We start from the raw sequence: 15,667 nt of genomic DNA on the forward strand, positions 1-15,667 counted from the left end.
TGCCCTGTCCAGCCATCCTAGACTCAAGAGAGGTCACAGCTAGATGGAGCCTCAGGGCAAGTCACTTCTTCCCACTCTGCTTTTAAATGGTGGCAATGGCCCTGCCTCCCTCACAGCTGTTGTGAGGACAGAAGGAGATGATTTCCGCACAGCACAGAGGCCGGCACAGACAACTGCTCAGTAAATAACCCGCCTTGTCCGGCCCCTTAGTTTACTGATGAGGAAAGTGAAGCCCAGGGGAAGGCAATGGCTAATTAAGAGTAGGTCAGGATTTGAATCCAGACTTCCTGCCTCACTGTCCGTGTTCCTTCTGCCACACCACACTGCCTTATTTCTAACAAAGCACAGAGCAGCCGAAACCGGTTTGGCTCAGTGGATAGAGCGTCGGCCTGCGGACTGAAAGGTCCCAGGTTCGATTCCGGTCAAGGGCATGTACCTGGGTTGCGGGCACATCCCCAGTAGGAGATGTGCAGGAGGCAGCTGATCAATGTATCTCTCTCATCGATGTTTCTAACTCTCTATCTCTCTCCCTTCCTCTCTGTAAAAAATCAATAAAATATATTAAAAAAAAAAAAAAAAAAAGCACAGAGCAATGCTTCCCCCTTGGACGGTATGCAGACTGATTCTCAGTTACAAGTTAGTGAGCAGCAGTCAAAGAAGTCCGTACACCATAGCTGACACCACAGTTATGGGCTGAACTATGTGCCCCTAATATTCATATGTTGAATTCCTAACCCCCAATTCCTTAGAATGTGACTCTATTTGGAGACAGGGTCTTTAAACAAGCAATTAAGTTAAAAAGAAGTCATTAGAGTGGGCCCTAGTCCAGTGTGACTGGTGCCCTTATAAGAGGAGAAGATTAGGACACAGATAAAGAGGGGGAGGACCATGCGAAGACACAGGGAGAGGACAGACATCTACAAACCAAGGGGAGAGGTCTCAGTCTTGTCAACACCTTGATCTTAGACTGCCAGTCTCCAGAACTATGAGAAAATTCTGTTGTTGATGTCACCCACTCTCAGTATTTGCTATGACAGCCCCAGCAGACTAATTCCAAAGGCTCTCTCCAGCCCCCTGGGCACACCATCAGCTCCAATCCCACTGCTCCTGCCCCATGTCCCTGTCACTCATTCCCACTCATCCCCACTGCTAGCTGTCCTTGCTACCTGCAAACATTTCCTCCTGCCTGCACCTGTTGAAATTTGGCCCAATCTAGATCTCATTCCTGTGAGGCCGTCCCAACCATCCTAGGCCACAGCTTAACTACTAGTATAGTCATTTCTTCTGGGTTCACAAAATATCCCATACTTTATTAAAAACTAGAGGCCTAGTGCATGAAATTCATGCACAGTGGGGAGGGGGGATCCTTCAGCCCAGCCTGCACCCTCTCGCAATCCCGGACATCCCTCTCACAATCTGGGACCACTGGCTTCTGACCGCTGGCTGCCTGCCTGCCTGATTGCCCCTAACCACTCTACCTGCCTGCCTCATCACCCCTAACTACTTGCCTGCCTGACTGATCACCCTCAACCACTCGCCTGCCTGCCTGATTGCCCCTAACCACTCACCTGCCTGCCTGATCACCTCTAACCGCCTCTGCCTCAGCCCCAGCCGCCAAGGCTTCGTCCGGAAGAACATCCGGTCTAATTAGCATATTATGTTTTTATTATTATAGGTAATAATAATGGCAACTGCCATTTAGTGAGCACCTAGTATGTGCACAACATTGCTCTGAAAACTTTGCATACATCATCTCTTACCACTCAACAAAATATAATTGAATTTTATAGATGAGACAGCAAAGGCTCAGAGAAGTGGCGTAACTTGCCCAAATCTTGGAGTTTTAGTAAATGGTGAAGCAAACTTAAATACAAGTCTATCTGACTCCAAGATACATCCTTCTCTCCATCCTTCCTTCCTTCTTTCCTCCCTTCCGCCCTTTCTCCCTCCCTCCCTCCCTCCCTTTCTTCTTTTACCTCTCCCTCTCTCACTTCTTTTCTCCCTTCTATCCTTCTTTCCTCCTCCTTTCTTTCTTCCTTTTTTCCTTTTTGTATCAGCTCCCCAAGAGAATGGGCCTTATTTTCCTATTGCTTGTCATAACATGTCTAACTTTCAATATCATCTCCTGCAAGAACTGGTCAGGCTCTCTTGGGGTCTTTGGGTTCCACAGCATCCCTAACATCACACTATCCAAACGTCACCGTCCTTGACTCCCCTGAGGATCTTGCCTGGATCTGTAGGTTCCTGGGCCTGCCCACCTCCAGACATTCTGATGAATAGATCTGGGAGGGGAACTCAACATTTGCATTTTTTGCCAGCTTTACTGAAGTATAGGTGACAGATAAAATTGTATTATATTTAAAGTGTACATGATGATTGGGTATATGTAGACATCATGACAGGATCCCTACCATCGAGTTAATTAACGCACCTATCACCAAGGTGCTCTTTTCTTATAGGGTCTCTAGAAAAACATCTGTAGAGTGACTGAATGACCAGACTTCACCAGTGACTCCCATACGACTGGACCCAGGGACTGGGCCGCTGACAGAACAACCATCCCAGGACACGGCTCCCTGCACACAACCTACAGAAGGGCTCGGCTCCATCCCAGGTGCCAGGGTCAGCAGAGCAGTCGGAGTGCAGGCCACCGGAAGCCAGCAGCCAGGCCTGAGCAGGGTTCACCTGTGCCAAGGCAACTCTCTGGCTCTACTAAGGTGCAGGGTGAGGGTGTGGCCTCAGTCCATTTTCTGTCCCCAGACCCTATTCCCCCTCGCCAGCTGCCATTGGGACTTGAAAGGCTACAACGTACCTGTAGCAATTGTTGTGGAATTTGTTGTAAGAAGAGAGCGTGATCAGGCCTCCCCAGGCAGCAGATAAAGAGAAGAAAATCTGAGTGGCAGCGTCTTTCCACACCTAGCAGGCAAAAGGGGAGAGGGGTCAAGGTCACTGAGAGCGGCTGACCCAGGCAGGGGAGTCTGCCAGGCCCCTGGCCTCACCCCTGCCCTAGGCAAAAGCGGTCAGAGATGAGATAAATTTGACATCGATGCAATGAGAAATATCCTTTGTGCCAGATGCCAAAAAGGCAGTGAATTACCTGGCATATTTCAGCTCCATTCTAACCAAAGGAGAGGAACTCAATAAACTACGTACACATTTCATCTTCTATTTCCTACCATGGAAAACTCTACAGAAGGGAGAGCCCCTTCTTTAGCTGCAATCACTCTCAAAAAACAATTTGCAACAGCAAGATATGTTGGTGGATCCAAAATATCAACCTTTTAAAATGAACATTTCTACAGATTACAACTGCTATTAAAAATCTGAAACTCTATGGCCCCCTTTTGTAGCAAAGCTGCCTCTGCCACAGCGGAGGGGGTTTTATAAGCCACGTGCTTCTTGAACTTGGCTGACATCGCCTCTGTTCTCTTGGTGATTTCTCTTAATTGTCCCCATAAAACTCCAGAAGGCCACTCAAGAGTGTGAGCTGGAGATTTATATGACTCATATGATGGACCTGCCATCATTTTTGTAAATTAAATCCGGTTTTAAAATTGTGCTTAAAATATGCAAAGAGAAAGTTCAAAGCTGTGGTTTTATTTAAAGGCAGTCATTTGTCCAGCTAAAGAACCACCTCCCAGCATCAAGGGGATATGCAGCTAGAAGAGGATAATCATAGTATTTAGTGTCCGGCCAAGGGTGTGAGAATCAAGTGTGATGTGGGACGTCTGGTGTTTCCGTACTTTTAAAGAGTGAGGGTGCCTATCTCTACCCCTTTCCTCACCCCTTAATGCTACCTGGAATGCTGCTATGATGGCTGGAGCTCTGGCAGCCACATGGAAGCTTTCCCTAAAAATGGAGAGGCAGAAAGACAGGAGCCTGGGCCCCTGAAGACACCTGCAGCTACCCAGCCAGTGCTTGGCTATCTACCACTGGGCTGCTTCAGCGCATGCAAGTGAAGTCAACTCTTACCTGGGGGTTTCTGTTATGTGCAAACTCAATCCTAGCTATGTGTTCTTAATATATTCTGGAAAAGCACATATTTCTTTAAGGTGTGAAAACTCACTTCTTATTACACAGACACCCCTCTTTTGGAGGTTTGTTCTGGGAATTTTAGAGTAAGAGGTGCCTGTGCAGAATATGCAAAGAGAAGGTGCAAGCGTGTGCTAGCCCTGTGGCATGTGTTGGAAGTATTCAAATGCATCTGGGCCCTTTAAAATAGAATTGTCTAAGTGCTATTATTTTCCAACCAGCAAAACTCCATCTCCAACGCACTATAATTAGTAACAGATAAGTGGTGTGAGGTGGCCCAAAGCTATTAAGGGGATTTCATTCTTCATTCTGGCCTCTGCTGCTACCCCAAATGTAGGACAACCATCCCCGGAATCTGAAAAACCCCAGTTGCCCACTTCTCATTAAAGATTTCCTGAGTGCGTACCATTCCCAGATTAGCAGGACTTTGTAAAGGGGACAGTGAGATGCCCTGTGGGAGGAGGTCTGACCCCTTCTGTCAAAGAGTGTCCCGGCGTGGGTCCCCTCCCCATGTGCCATTCCCCCCGGCCCCCATGTGCATCATAAATGAAACTGTAAGCCCACCGTGGCATCCGTGAGCTTCTCCCACTTCGGTGTGATGAAGTACCAGATCCCATCACCAGCTCCGGGCAGGGTGACCCCTCGGATGAGCAGGATCACAAGCACGACATACGGGAACGTGGCCGTGAAGTACACCACCTGGAAAAGCCATGCGACAGAGGGCTGGGTGGGGCGGGCCTGCGGCGGGTGCCTGAGGAGCGTCAGCAGAGGCAGGGTGGGACCTGCCCCTGGACACGGGTGCCCAATGGGGAGGGCATCAGGTAGTTTCCCCAAACTCTGCTAGGGCTGGGGACACGGGGAAGGCACTGGGACCAAAGGTGATCCAGCGTGAGTCAGCCCCCAGTGAGTATGGCTATGGGAGATCTCACCCCACCCAGCAGCTGAGTGGACAGCTGCCTCCCTAACTCCTACCCTACCCTCTGCTTGAGGCCCCAGATTCTACCATTAGAGATTAATCCTTTTAGCTTAAGCTTCCCATCCTTGTTCTTAGACGCCCTATCGGGTGAAAGACCCTGATCTGACGATCAGACACATGTAGTTCAAATGGAATAGCATCCCTGGCGATGCTATTCTGAGGAGCCACGAGAGCCCGGACAAGCTACTGAGACTACTGAATCTCAGTTTCCACCTCTGTAATAGGGACAAGGGCATCTTTTTTAAAAATAAGTAATTGTGAGGACCAAATGAACCTCTAGCATAGTGTCTGATTTATAATAGATGGTCACTAAATACAACTAAGTTCAATGAGCGTTTACTGAGGGCCTACATGAGCCGGGCACTATGCCAGGCAATAGATGCATAAGGATCCAGGGACTCATGACCTGGAAGACTCAGAGACAGCGTCTGAATAATGGGCTAAACCATATGCCCAGGACATGGTGATGTCCGGGGAGGGCACGGTGCTCAACCTGGGAGTTTACTAAAAGGTTCATGGAGATGATACAGGAACTGGATCTGAGAGGCCAGTGAAGCGAGGAGAGGGGGGAAGGCAAAGGAAGTGAGTGGGCAAGCAGATGTTTGAGGGCAAAGCTCTAATCACTGTTAGGACAAAATAAAAGGTTGAGGCTAAGAGTGTTGAAGAACTCCTATGTTCTTGCTTCCCATTAATGCCCCTCCATGGACCATGTGATCACTCCACCTTACAGGAGGCCTTGAATAGCAGCTGAAGGATGTTCCCAGATTCTGGAGGAGAGGGAGGGGCCAGAGGCAAGAAGCATTTGAGAAGTAATATGAGCAGAACTTGGGGGCTGCGGTTGGATAGGGATGGGGATGCATGGGAGGTGCTTCCCTTCCTTATCTGTCAATCAAACCTGGGATGGAGGAAGGGCCTGGGATCAGGACTTGGTAGACAAGAGAAGAGCAGGTGTGAGACAGGTTCTACAGTCCCACGGGCCTAAGTTCAAATCCCAGCTCCTTCACTTATGAGCTGGGCCACCTGGAGAAGTGACTTAACCTCTCTGAGTCTCGGTTTCCACGCCTGCAAGTGGTGATAACAGCAGCATATTCCTCACTGGGCTGCAGGAAGAGTACAATGGGACAATCCATTCCAAGTGGCACAGGCCTGGGGGCCCTGGAAATAGAAGTGCCACTTGGTCTTGCCTGGGTCTCACCAGTCTTGATAACACTGACAACCTTCAGCTCACAGGCCAGTTGCAACCCAAACGTGCATTAAAAAACACCAGGAAGGATGAGGTTAAGCTCCCATCCTGGCCCATCAAACCCTCTCTGATCCATGGGGTGGGCATGTACAGCCGCTGAGTGAGCACTGTTGGCTCAGAGCCACTCCAGTCCCACCTGCACCTTCCATCCTGGGCACCTGCCCTGGGAGGGAGACAGAGACCCCACCATGCACTGGCTGCACAGGCTCTCAGGCCTGGCGAGGGGGCTCCAGGATGGCAGGGACTGGCAGACACTGGGATCTCAGGGATGAGGACTGATTTGGGAACTTGCAGGGAATGGGTTGGGGGGTGAGATTAAGACATAACTCTTGGGATCATTTCATTAAGCATGTGGGGTAAACACAACAAAGACCCCTACCCTCAAATAGCTTACATTCCAGATGGGGAGACTGGCAACCAGTAGTAATCGTAACATCATTCGCGGCATGTTAGAAGGTGATGTGTGGAAAAGGGAAAAGTAGAGCAAAGCAAAGGGGGTGGGACATACAGGGGAGGCCTCATTGAAAAGCCCGGATTTGAAGAACGTGAGAGTGAGACACTGGCATCTGGGAGAACACTGGAGCCTGGAACAGCTGGAGAGGCCCTAAGAAGGGTTGCACCTGACCCAGGAACAGCCAGGAGGCCAGAGTGGCTGGGGCAGAGCGCAGCAGGAGAGGCAGGCAGAGAGCAGAGGGCAGCGGGTATGGGAGGGGCAGATCCTGCAGAGCTTTTACTCAGTGGGGAATAGGAGCTGCAGTAGGAATTGGGGCAGAGGAGTGAGGTGCTCTAACACTGGAACTACACACCCAGTGGCTAGGTGGCTAGATGGGAATACACTGCAGGCACCAGGGCAGAAGCAGGGGCCGCTGTTGGAGGCCATGGCTGCAATCCAGGCAGGGGAGGGTGATGGTTCCAGCCAGGGTGTTTCACAGGAGCTAGGAGAAATGCTTTGCAGGACGAGCCAACAGGATTTTTTGACCCGTTTACTAATAATGTGGAATGAGGGGCGGGAAGCGGGGAGGCAAGGATGACCCCAAAATTTTTGGCCTCAGCAACTGAAAGGGTGGTGTTGCCATTTGCAGAAATGGGGCAGGATGCAGGTTAAGGAAAATGAGTTGTTTCTTCCTTCAAACCCAGTTACTCATCAAGGCCAACCTCTTTCGGTCTGGCTAGACCGGGAATGGGCTGGTCTCCTTTCTCTGCACAGCTATCTCTCCTATCAGGGGCCTCTTCCCTCCCTTCCCTCCATTCATGCCCCCCCTCACCCTCCACAGAAGTTGCCCCTCCATCCTGCCCAGAAACTCAGGGGTTGCTAGGGGCTTGGGGGATGCAGGCCTCCCTCCTATTCCTGCCAAACCTGCTTCTCTCCTTCCTCTTAAGGAAGCCCTTCTACACAGAAGTTGTTATGAAATGAAAGGTATCTGACATCTCAGGGGAAGACTGCCTGCCCCGGGCTGCCCTGGCTGTCCCGCCAGCTGTCAGATGGGGCTGGGAGAGGAGATGCTACAGGGCAGGGCAGGGCCCTGACCAGTCTGACCGCCCCACCCCACCAAGACAGCAGCAGTCACCTCCTGACCACATGGGCTGGTGGGAAGTGAGGATGGAGAAGGCAAAGGAGAGGACATGACCCAGACAGCAGGTGGCAGGAAGAAAACCCCAAGGCTGGTACCCGTCTAACCGGCAGAGACAACTCTTCCCATTTCACTACTGGAGACTGTACAAACATGACCCCCTCTGCGGACCAGCTAAGAGGAAACTGAGGCTCAGGTCCTGTCTTGAAAGGGGTTAAATATCTCACTCAAGGTCTCCCAGCTGGAGCCAAGATACAAACTTGAAGCTTTCTAACTCCTATGTTCTTCTTTCCCATTAATGCCCCTCCATGGACCACATGATCAGAAATGTATGAGGCAGGGCCAGGGTTAGGAAGAAGCAAGGCAAGCGAGGTGCTGAGAATCCAACATTTAAGGAGGCACCCACTCTCAGGGTCCAACTGGCACCTGCAGGAACCTGAGAGTGAGAGCTGCCTTAAATTTCACACCGTAAGCACTTGCTTGCCTCACCCAGGTCTGGGCCCATGGTGTATGGGAGGATGCGATCACTCTGTGGATTGTGATCTTGCTGAACTAAAAGGGCCCACAGTTTGGCTTATAAATCCTGGGCACGCCTAAGTGTGAGTCGGGTGTGCGTGGGGGCTTTGTGCCCATTGGTCCCCTGTGCCAGGGCAGCTTCAGGATGCACCTGTTTCAGAAAGTACTGTTAGGGAAGTGGGGAGGGGCTCAAAAAAAAAAAAAAGAAAAGAAAGTACTGTCAGAGGAATTAAACTTGAACATTAATGAATTACACTTGGCAGGAGTGACAATGACTGGTTGGTCTGAGCCTGCTGGCCCAACACCTGACATCTGGCCGCAGCCTCCTCACTGAGGAGCCCTGAGCAGGTGGTCAGGTGAGGCCCCACCAGCCTGGGCTAACTAATTAGTTAGCTCCTGAGGAGAAGGAGACATTGCTGCTTAGAGATGGCAGTGTCCATGGAATTTCAGTCACAAAGGAGCTCGGGCTGCATTTGACCTTCAGGCTGCCTGTTGGTCACCCCTGCCTCTGGAATTCTAGCTGCTCAAAAGGGAGTGTGAGCCCTGGCTCTGCGGTGGCCCAGGTGGTTGAGCTGTGTCCCATGCACCAAAAGGTCACTGGTTAGATTAGCAGACAGGGCACATGCCCAGGTTGCAGGCTCGATCCCCAGTAGGGGGCGGGCATGCAGGACGCAGCCAATCAATGTTTCTCTCTCATCCACATTTCTCTCTCTCTCTCTCTCTCTCTCTCTCTCCCCCTCTCCCTTCCTCTATCTCTAAAATCAATAAAAATATATTTTAAAAAAATAAAAGGAAGAGTGAGATCTCATAGGAAGCAATGAGCCAGTCTTGTCTCCAGGGCCCTGAGCAAGAGGAACTGAGCTTATTTTCCTGCAGGAGGAGGACATCGCTGCTTAGAAATGGCAGTGGAAATTGAGTCACAAAGGAGCCCGGGATGATAAGAGGCCTCAGCCACCATTCACCCAGGCTTCCAACCCACGCTCCATGATTAACGTCTGCACGCTCCAGGCAGTGTCATCATTTTTGGTGGTATTCCTCATTTTAAGAAAACTAATCATCAATTCCTAGTTGGCAACCTTTCTCAATGAAGTACATCTAAAAGAAAAATCTGCTCAAAAAGCCCATACAATCTACCACCAAGGGCTACGTTCTAAACCATCACAAAGAACAGTGTGACCCTCCGGCCGTACCCAGCGTGTCCTGAGGGTCCAGACTCATTGCCTTCAGGCCCTGAGCTTGGGGTGGGAATCCCATCACCTCCAAAGGGCCAGCCGAGCAACGGCTCAGCAAGTCGCCAAGTATCTGCTCAACCCAGATCCCACTGTGGGACTGTCAGTGTTGGTGCTGGGGACACATGGGGCACATGGGTTGGGGTTGGAAGAAAGGCATGAAAGGCTGAGAGTGTGGTGGTCGGGGTTGAGAAGAAGGGATGGCTTCACAATTTTTATCTTTTTCCAGCATCGTGGTAGCAGCAGTCACAGCCTGGCAGCCAGACCAAGAGGCAAAAGGCTAGCAGCACTCATCTAGCTCAGGAGGGTGACTGAGCCATGTCAGGGAGGGCCACCCGCTGAACAGAGTGGTAGCCCTGACAGAAAGGAAGGAAACTAACCGTAGTGCCCCCAGGAGCTCTGTGCACATCTGTCTCATTTAAGCCGTAAAAAGCCCTGAACGACAGGTGTTATTATACCATTTCACAGACAGGAGTGAAGTTACTCCCGAGGCCCACAGCTGCCCAGGGCCAGAACCTGAACAGCACCCACCTCTCGGGACTCTCCTCCCAGTGCCCTTTAACCTGCTCGTGACACAATCACCCCTGGGTGTCCCAGAGCTTTCTCGTAGGTAAACCCAGTTTCTTACTTTTCCTGAAGACTTGATTCCTTTTGCCAGAGACGCATACACAATGACCCAAGCCAGGAATAGGCAGAAGGCTAGCGGCCACCTGATCTCCCCAGGATATTCAATCCCCGCAGAAATCTTCAGCACAAAGTACCTGTAAGTGGGCAAGAGAAAGGAGGGAGAGTGAGAGTCTTCCAGATCTAATCTCCCAACAGAGCCAGCAGCTTCAAGCCAACTCAGCAACCTCACCTCCCATCAGGGACCTGACCAGATCAGGTTGTGAGGGATTCTCTGCCCCTGGCTGTCTGCAGAGACCAATGGGATAGACCCTATTGCTCATTATGTGCTGGGGAGGCCCCGTATGGCCCCGGGCAGGCTCCATACAAGACTATGTCAGCTCCACTGTCACCATGAGATGCCTCAAGAGAAGGGCAACAAATTCCGGCATTCAGGGGTCCCAGCACAGCCCCCGCACGGCCTTACCAAGGGTGGTGTCTTTACAGAAGGCCACATCACAAACAGAAACTCTAAACTGTCCAGAATGGCTTTAGTGTGTTTTCTCTGCTGTTCTACTCTTTTATGAGAATGCATTCCAATAGTGTTTGCCTAGATTTAAATGTAAAAATCAGTCCAGGGTCTGTGTGTGCTGAAGAAGTCACCACCTGCCTGGAGACCCCACATCCCTGGCAGTAGCTGGAAGCCTGGCCGAAGGTGGGCAAACAGCTTCCCTCCTGGGGATGGGAGGCAGCTATAGGACAGTGAGTTCTAATAAGAGTCGAACCATCCCTGCAACTCCGAAGCAATCCTGTCATGCCTCCTGGATAAAGGGCAGGGTTGGTGGTTTTCTGTGACCTGAGCAAAGGCCCAGCCAGAACCCACAGTCTACGGGACCGCAGACATGACAGCCCAGAGCTTTCTGAAGGCAGCAGCACCGCCCCCCTCATCCCCCCAGTCACCTAGTGAGTGATCACCTGATAGGCTGTTTTGCAAGGCCTGGCCACACTTTCTGAACAGGGGTGGCCATGCTCTGGGGTGACAGAGCCTGTTTCAGTCTCAACGACTGAGGCAACCTGGGCTCAAGAGCTTAGGGGAAGTGACCAAGGGGAAGTGAACTGGGCTCCCAGACCTTCCCTGAGCAATGAAAGGACCTCCCCATGTTCAAGGGTAAAGCACTTAATTCCACTGCACCTCGGCCACCTCAAATACTCCACCCTTTAAAAAGGGCTCTTGGATGAAACTCCTAATAACATTTCCTCTTGGAAATGAAGACTGGTCCCAGAGGACTAGTGAAAACCACAGAAAGCTGATTCACAAATATTTAACAACACACTCAACCCCGTGGATTATGTGGTCAGACCTCCTCTAACCACCAGTCAGACTCAGTTTCTCAGTGCTCCGGGTGAGTCCACACACACCCTCACTGCTCCTATATCATCTTCAAAGGGATTATTTCATCTCTCGGCCTCACTCCCCCTTCTGTCTGCAGGGACAACCATGTCCCCTCTGAGTCTGCACAGAAGAGAAATCTGACACAGAAATTGACGGCAACCAGACAACTAGTAGAGATGTTAGTGACCACTTTTTATCACAACCCAGGGCCCCACTGATACTGCATTTTATTTTATTTTATTTGTTTGCTAACATTTAAAGTGGGAGACACATAACAATTCAAATTTTACCTCCGACTTCACCTGTAACATGGAAGCTTAGCTGCTCTGCCCACACTCCCACAGACAGGGATGTGAGGCCGAGCACCAGCAGCCGCCCTTGCTCTTGGCTGACATCCTCTCCAGGTGGCCGCAGTCCCCACTCTTCTCTATCATCCTGCTCATCTGTACTTCGCTCATTAGCCTGGCGAGCAGGCAAACGCCAAGGCCCTGAGCAAACGAATGGACAACCCCCAACTGGAGGCCTAACTAGCGAACATTCTTCATGTACCCCCTGCTGGGACGCTGCCTACACTGACCTCCCTTGCGAAATAACTCCATGAACTTGACTAAATTGTCCTGTGGGGGCAGAGGATTTTCCAGTGTCCCTGGACGTCAATCCTCAGCATCTCTCAATACTGATGTAGAAAGTACAAAACTGGGTGAAATTGTTCTTTAAAAATGATTTCGTTCTTTACATCCTTGGCCATTACTTGGTTTCTGACGTTTTGCCTCTCTTTCCTTCTCAAATGCAAAAGAAAAAAAACAACAACTAGTCAACAGAAGGTCTGCTTGATCACAAGCGTGCAGGTTTTGCAAAGTGTTTGTCACAACATCGTGAATTATAGCAGCAGCGATTCTGTCCCCACCAGCACTCTGCCAACTCTCACCTCCAAGCCCAGAGGCACAACAATCTGCTCTCAGAAGCCAAACGGGGGACTGTCCCTTCCTCAGTGATCACTTGAATAGGCAGGGAGGGTGCAGAGGGAGGCAACCCACCCCTCGGGCCCCCACACCTCGGGCCCCCACACCTCCTCCTTCTGCAAGTCGAGGGTTCATGAACTCACTGGGCTTCTCTTAGAAAGTAACACAGAGCCATCTTACTTGAAGTATTCTTCACTCCCGCTGACAAACGTCTTATTGGCCTGGCTGGTGAAGTTAATCATGGTCAAGTTGGGATAGGCAGTCATACAGAAGGTTGAGTTCTTGATCTGGATTTTGGGATGGTCAGTGATGACGCAGGAATCTGTAGGAGAGGACAGGTTGGAAACAAAGTGGCATCTATGCAGAAAATATACCCAGGGGTCTTAGCAATTGAAAACCAAAAGCCAAAAAGATTTGCCAGGTATTGAAGAGTAACTTCGGGAAAGTGTTAGCTGAACCAGCCTAGATGGAGATGAACCGCAGAATTACCTTTTATGTGTCACGGACCCCAGAGCCTTAGTTGTACAGATAACAGTGGTTCTCCTTTAGAGACACTCTCCGTGCGGTACACGCTGCACTGAGCACTTCATATGCAGGCATTATCTCACTTAACGCTCACAACAGCCTATGCAGTGGGTACTATTACCACTGTTTTTAAATTGAGGGAAAAGGCTCCAAGAGGTTAAGTTACTCCTGAAATCATACAGCTAATGAGGAAGAGATTCGAGACTCCAATCCAGGTCCTCAGAACGCCATAGAAAGTAAATGGCTTGCAGAGATGAATTTAATTAGACATAAGCAAACCTCCTGAAGAGCTACTGCCACAGAAGGCTTATTTACACATTCACCTTGAACCCACAGCCTGGCAGGATGAATGACACATAGTACATACATATGACATTGTTTCCTACACACCCACACGGGCTAGTGGAGGCAGCAACCATGAGGTGTGCTTGTGACAGCAGGACCTAACCTAACCCAGGGGTTCCCTGGGGATGAATTTGTTAGTGCCAAATGTCTCCTGCAAAAGCTCCTAGGGCTGAGAACCACTGCTCTTAGCGTCTTCAAAATGCCTTCTTATTCACTGTTTTGTTCCTTAGTCTAATCAAATAACAGAGTTCCAGGAGGATTCGGAACTAATAACTATCAAATATCGAGGAAGCATCTGTTTCCCGCAGCAGTGACCTGAATGCAGACACTTAAAGCACCATCCACATCCCTTTTCTCTCCCTAAACACAGTATTTATCTCTTGCCCTCCTGCCCAAAAGTACATCCACCCCCTAAGACTGAAGAGATCCCTAACATGCGGGCAAACGCCAAACTGCTTGTCTCCCAAACTGCCATTGTGAAGCACAAGCACGAAGGCAGCTTCCCCGCTTCCCCCAGCGGCGTGTCTGGGTCACTGCTGCCTGCAGAACCAGGTCACGCGCTCCTGCGGCACTGCAGCAGGGCTCCCGGCAGCCTCCTGCAATACCCCTTCTCGCCGCCAGATGGCAGAAGAGTGCTTCCGCGCTGTCAGGTCGGGCCCGCCGAGTCATCAGAGAGCTCTGCGGCCCAGCAACCCTGAACAAAGAGCGGCGATAATGATCATTCTAAATTGGAAGCTGTTTGAAAGGGATTCTCTTTACTCGGGCAATTATTAATAAATGAAAGCAATGAAAGGCTAGGGAGAAAAGGAGTCATTTAATTAAAGCTCTAATGAAAATTAAGCCATTCCAGAAATAGAAATGGTATTTATGTGGTTTCCGTTTTAAATGGCCCAGCTAAGCTCCTAATTTCACAGAACAGTCGCTGGTCTCACTTGGCAGGGCATGGATTATCCGTGTTCCAATACAGATACCTGGGTGGTGGAGTCCCCCTAAGGAAGAGTCTTTCTTACAAAATACTAGTACACCTTAGAGATGTGTGGCAAATGGCTTCTACCCATGATCTGGGGCTGGCTGGGGCTGGTCTCTGGGGCTGGCATGGGTACCTGGTCCCAGCATCTGGATGGTGAGGCAGGGCTCCTGGGCAGTAGGTCCCTAGCAATTCTGAGAAGGACCTGAGTTAAATACCTCCCTGCCATGGTTGAAGGTCACAACGGCAGCGATTCATCCCTTCTCTCCTGGGACTAGCTGCCTGCTATCACAGGGTAGGGTGGTTATAGGGTTGTGAAGGAGAGGGTGAGCTTGGGAGGTTATTTGTGGAACACTGCATCGGGGAAGGAGTGGTTCTGTTTTCTCTCTCAGAGTGGCCCTTTGGGAGAGAGCCTGAGATACCCTTTGTCTGGACTCCCGACTTGTCCATCAGAGCAGTGGGGCTCTGGAGCCGCCTGTGTCTCTGCAAGTCAGACCATCATCACCTTTCTACATCACCCCAGGACCCCAAAGGACCAATACTACTTCTGCCTGGCCCCCGTAAGGGAACATGCACGTGTGTAGAGAACAGAGAAGAACAGAGAAGCACACACACACACACACACACACACACTTGCTTTTTAACAAACAAATGAAAATATTTTCAAATGAGATAAGATCTGCCCAGCCTGTCCATACGCTCCCAGGGCGGGAAATGTCCATTGTCTCTCTGCTGAGAGCTTGCATAGTTTTTCTGGTTTGTACCAGTCCACTAGGAGCTTAGCTGTGCAGTGTCTTTACTCTGCCTTTAAAGCTTCCTGGGTACTGTGAGCCAGACTGGAAACTCCACAAACCCAGGGATACCCCCATTCACGTGCCCGGCCTAGTCTATGTGCTCAGCTTGCTTTAAAAAAATAACAAAACACATGCGTACACATACAGAACCATAAAATAAATACATGTCCATAACAGATAATGTAGGAAAGAAAGAATGGCCCCAAATTGCCAGTGAACAGATTGTGTATCATCTTCCTATATGTCTTCTATCCATGCATATTTTCTTAAGAATAATAAAAGTACACTATAAGTCTGTGTCCTATTTTTACATTTAACACAATATGGTGAGGATTTCTCCATATTTTATGAATATTCATTTTTAATGACTATAGAAAACTTCATCGTATGGATGCACTATAATTTATTGGAACCATGGAATTATCCAGTAATTACTGAATTTTTATCACATGTGTAAGTGTTTCTGATATTTTTCCAAGACTGGAAATGTGGCTGCAATGAACAATCATGT

The 15,667-nt window shown here is 49.9% G+C and overlaps 1 protein-coding gene across 3 annotated transcripts in view; it reads right to left on the minus strand.

Annotated features, from left to right (window-relative positions):
* The window catches only part of SLC6A5 (solute carrier family 6 member 5), a 47,579-nt gene that overhangs the window by 21,064 nt on the left and 10,848 nt on the right, over positions 1-15,667 (minus strand). For all 3 annotated transcript variants that reach the window (XM_070428157.1, XM_070428156.1, XM_070428159.1), the window contains exons 6-9: positions 12,706-12,847; positions 10,196-10,328; positions 4,597-4,731; positions 2,813-2,916 (exon numbers count right to left, since the gene is read on the minus strand). In XM_070428157.1, the coding sequence (XP_070284258.1) occupies positions 2,813-2,916; positions 4,597-4,731; positions 10,196-10,328; positions 12,706-12,847 (514 nt within the window). The remainder of the gene's footprint in view (positions 1-2,812; positions 2,917-4,596; positions 4,732-10,195; positions 10,329-12,705; positions 12,848-15,667) is intronic.

This window comes from Myotis yumanensis, unplaced genomic scaffold, assembly GCF_028538775.1.
Source record: "Myotis yumanensis isolate MYYU_CA2020_CCGP unplaced genomic scaffold, mMyoYum1.0.hap1 SCAF_10, whole genome shotgun sequence".
NCBI classification, from domain to species: domain Eukaryota; kingdom Metazoa; phylum Chordata; class Mammalia; order Chiroptera; family Vespertilionidae; genus Myotis; species Myotis yumanensis.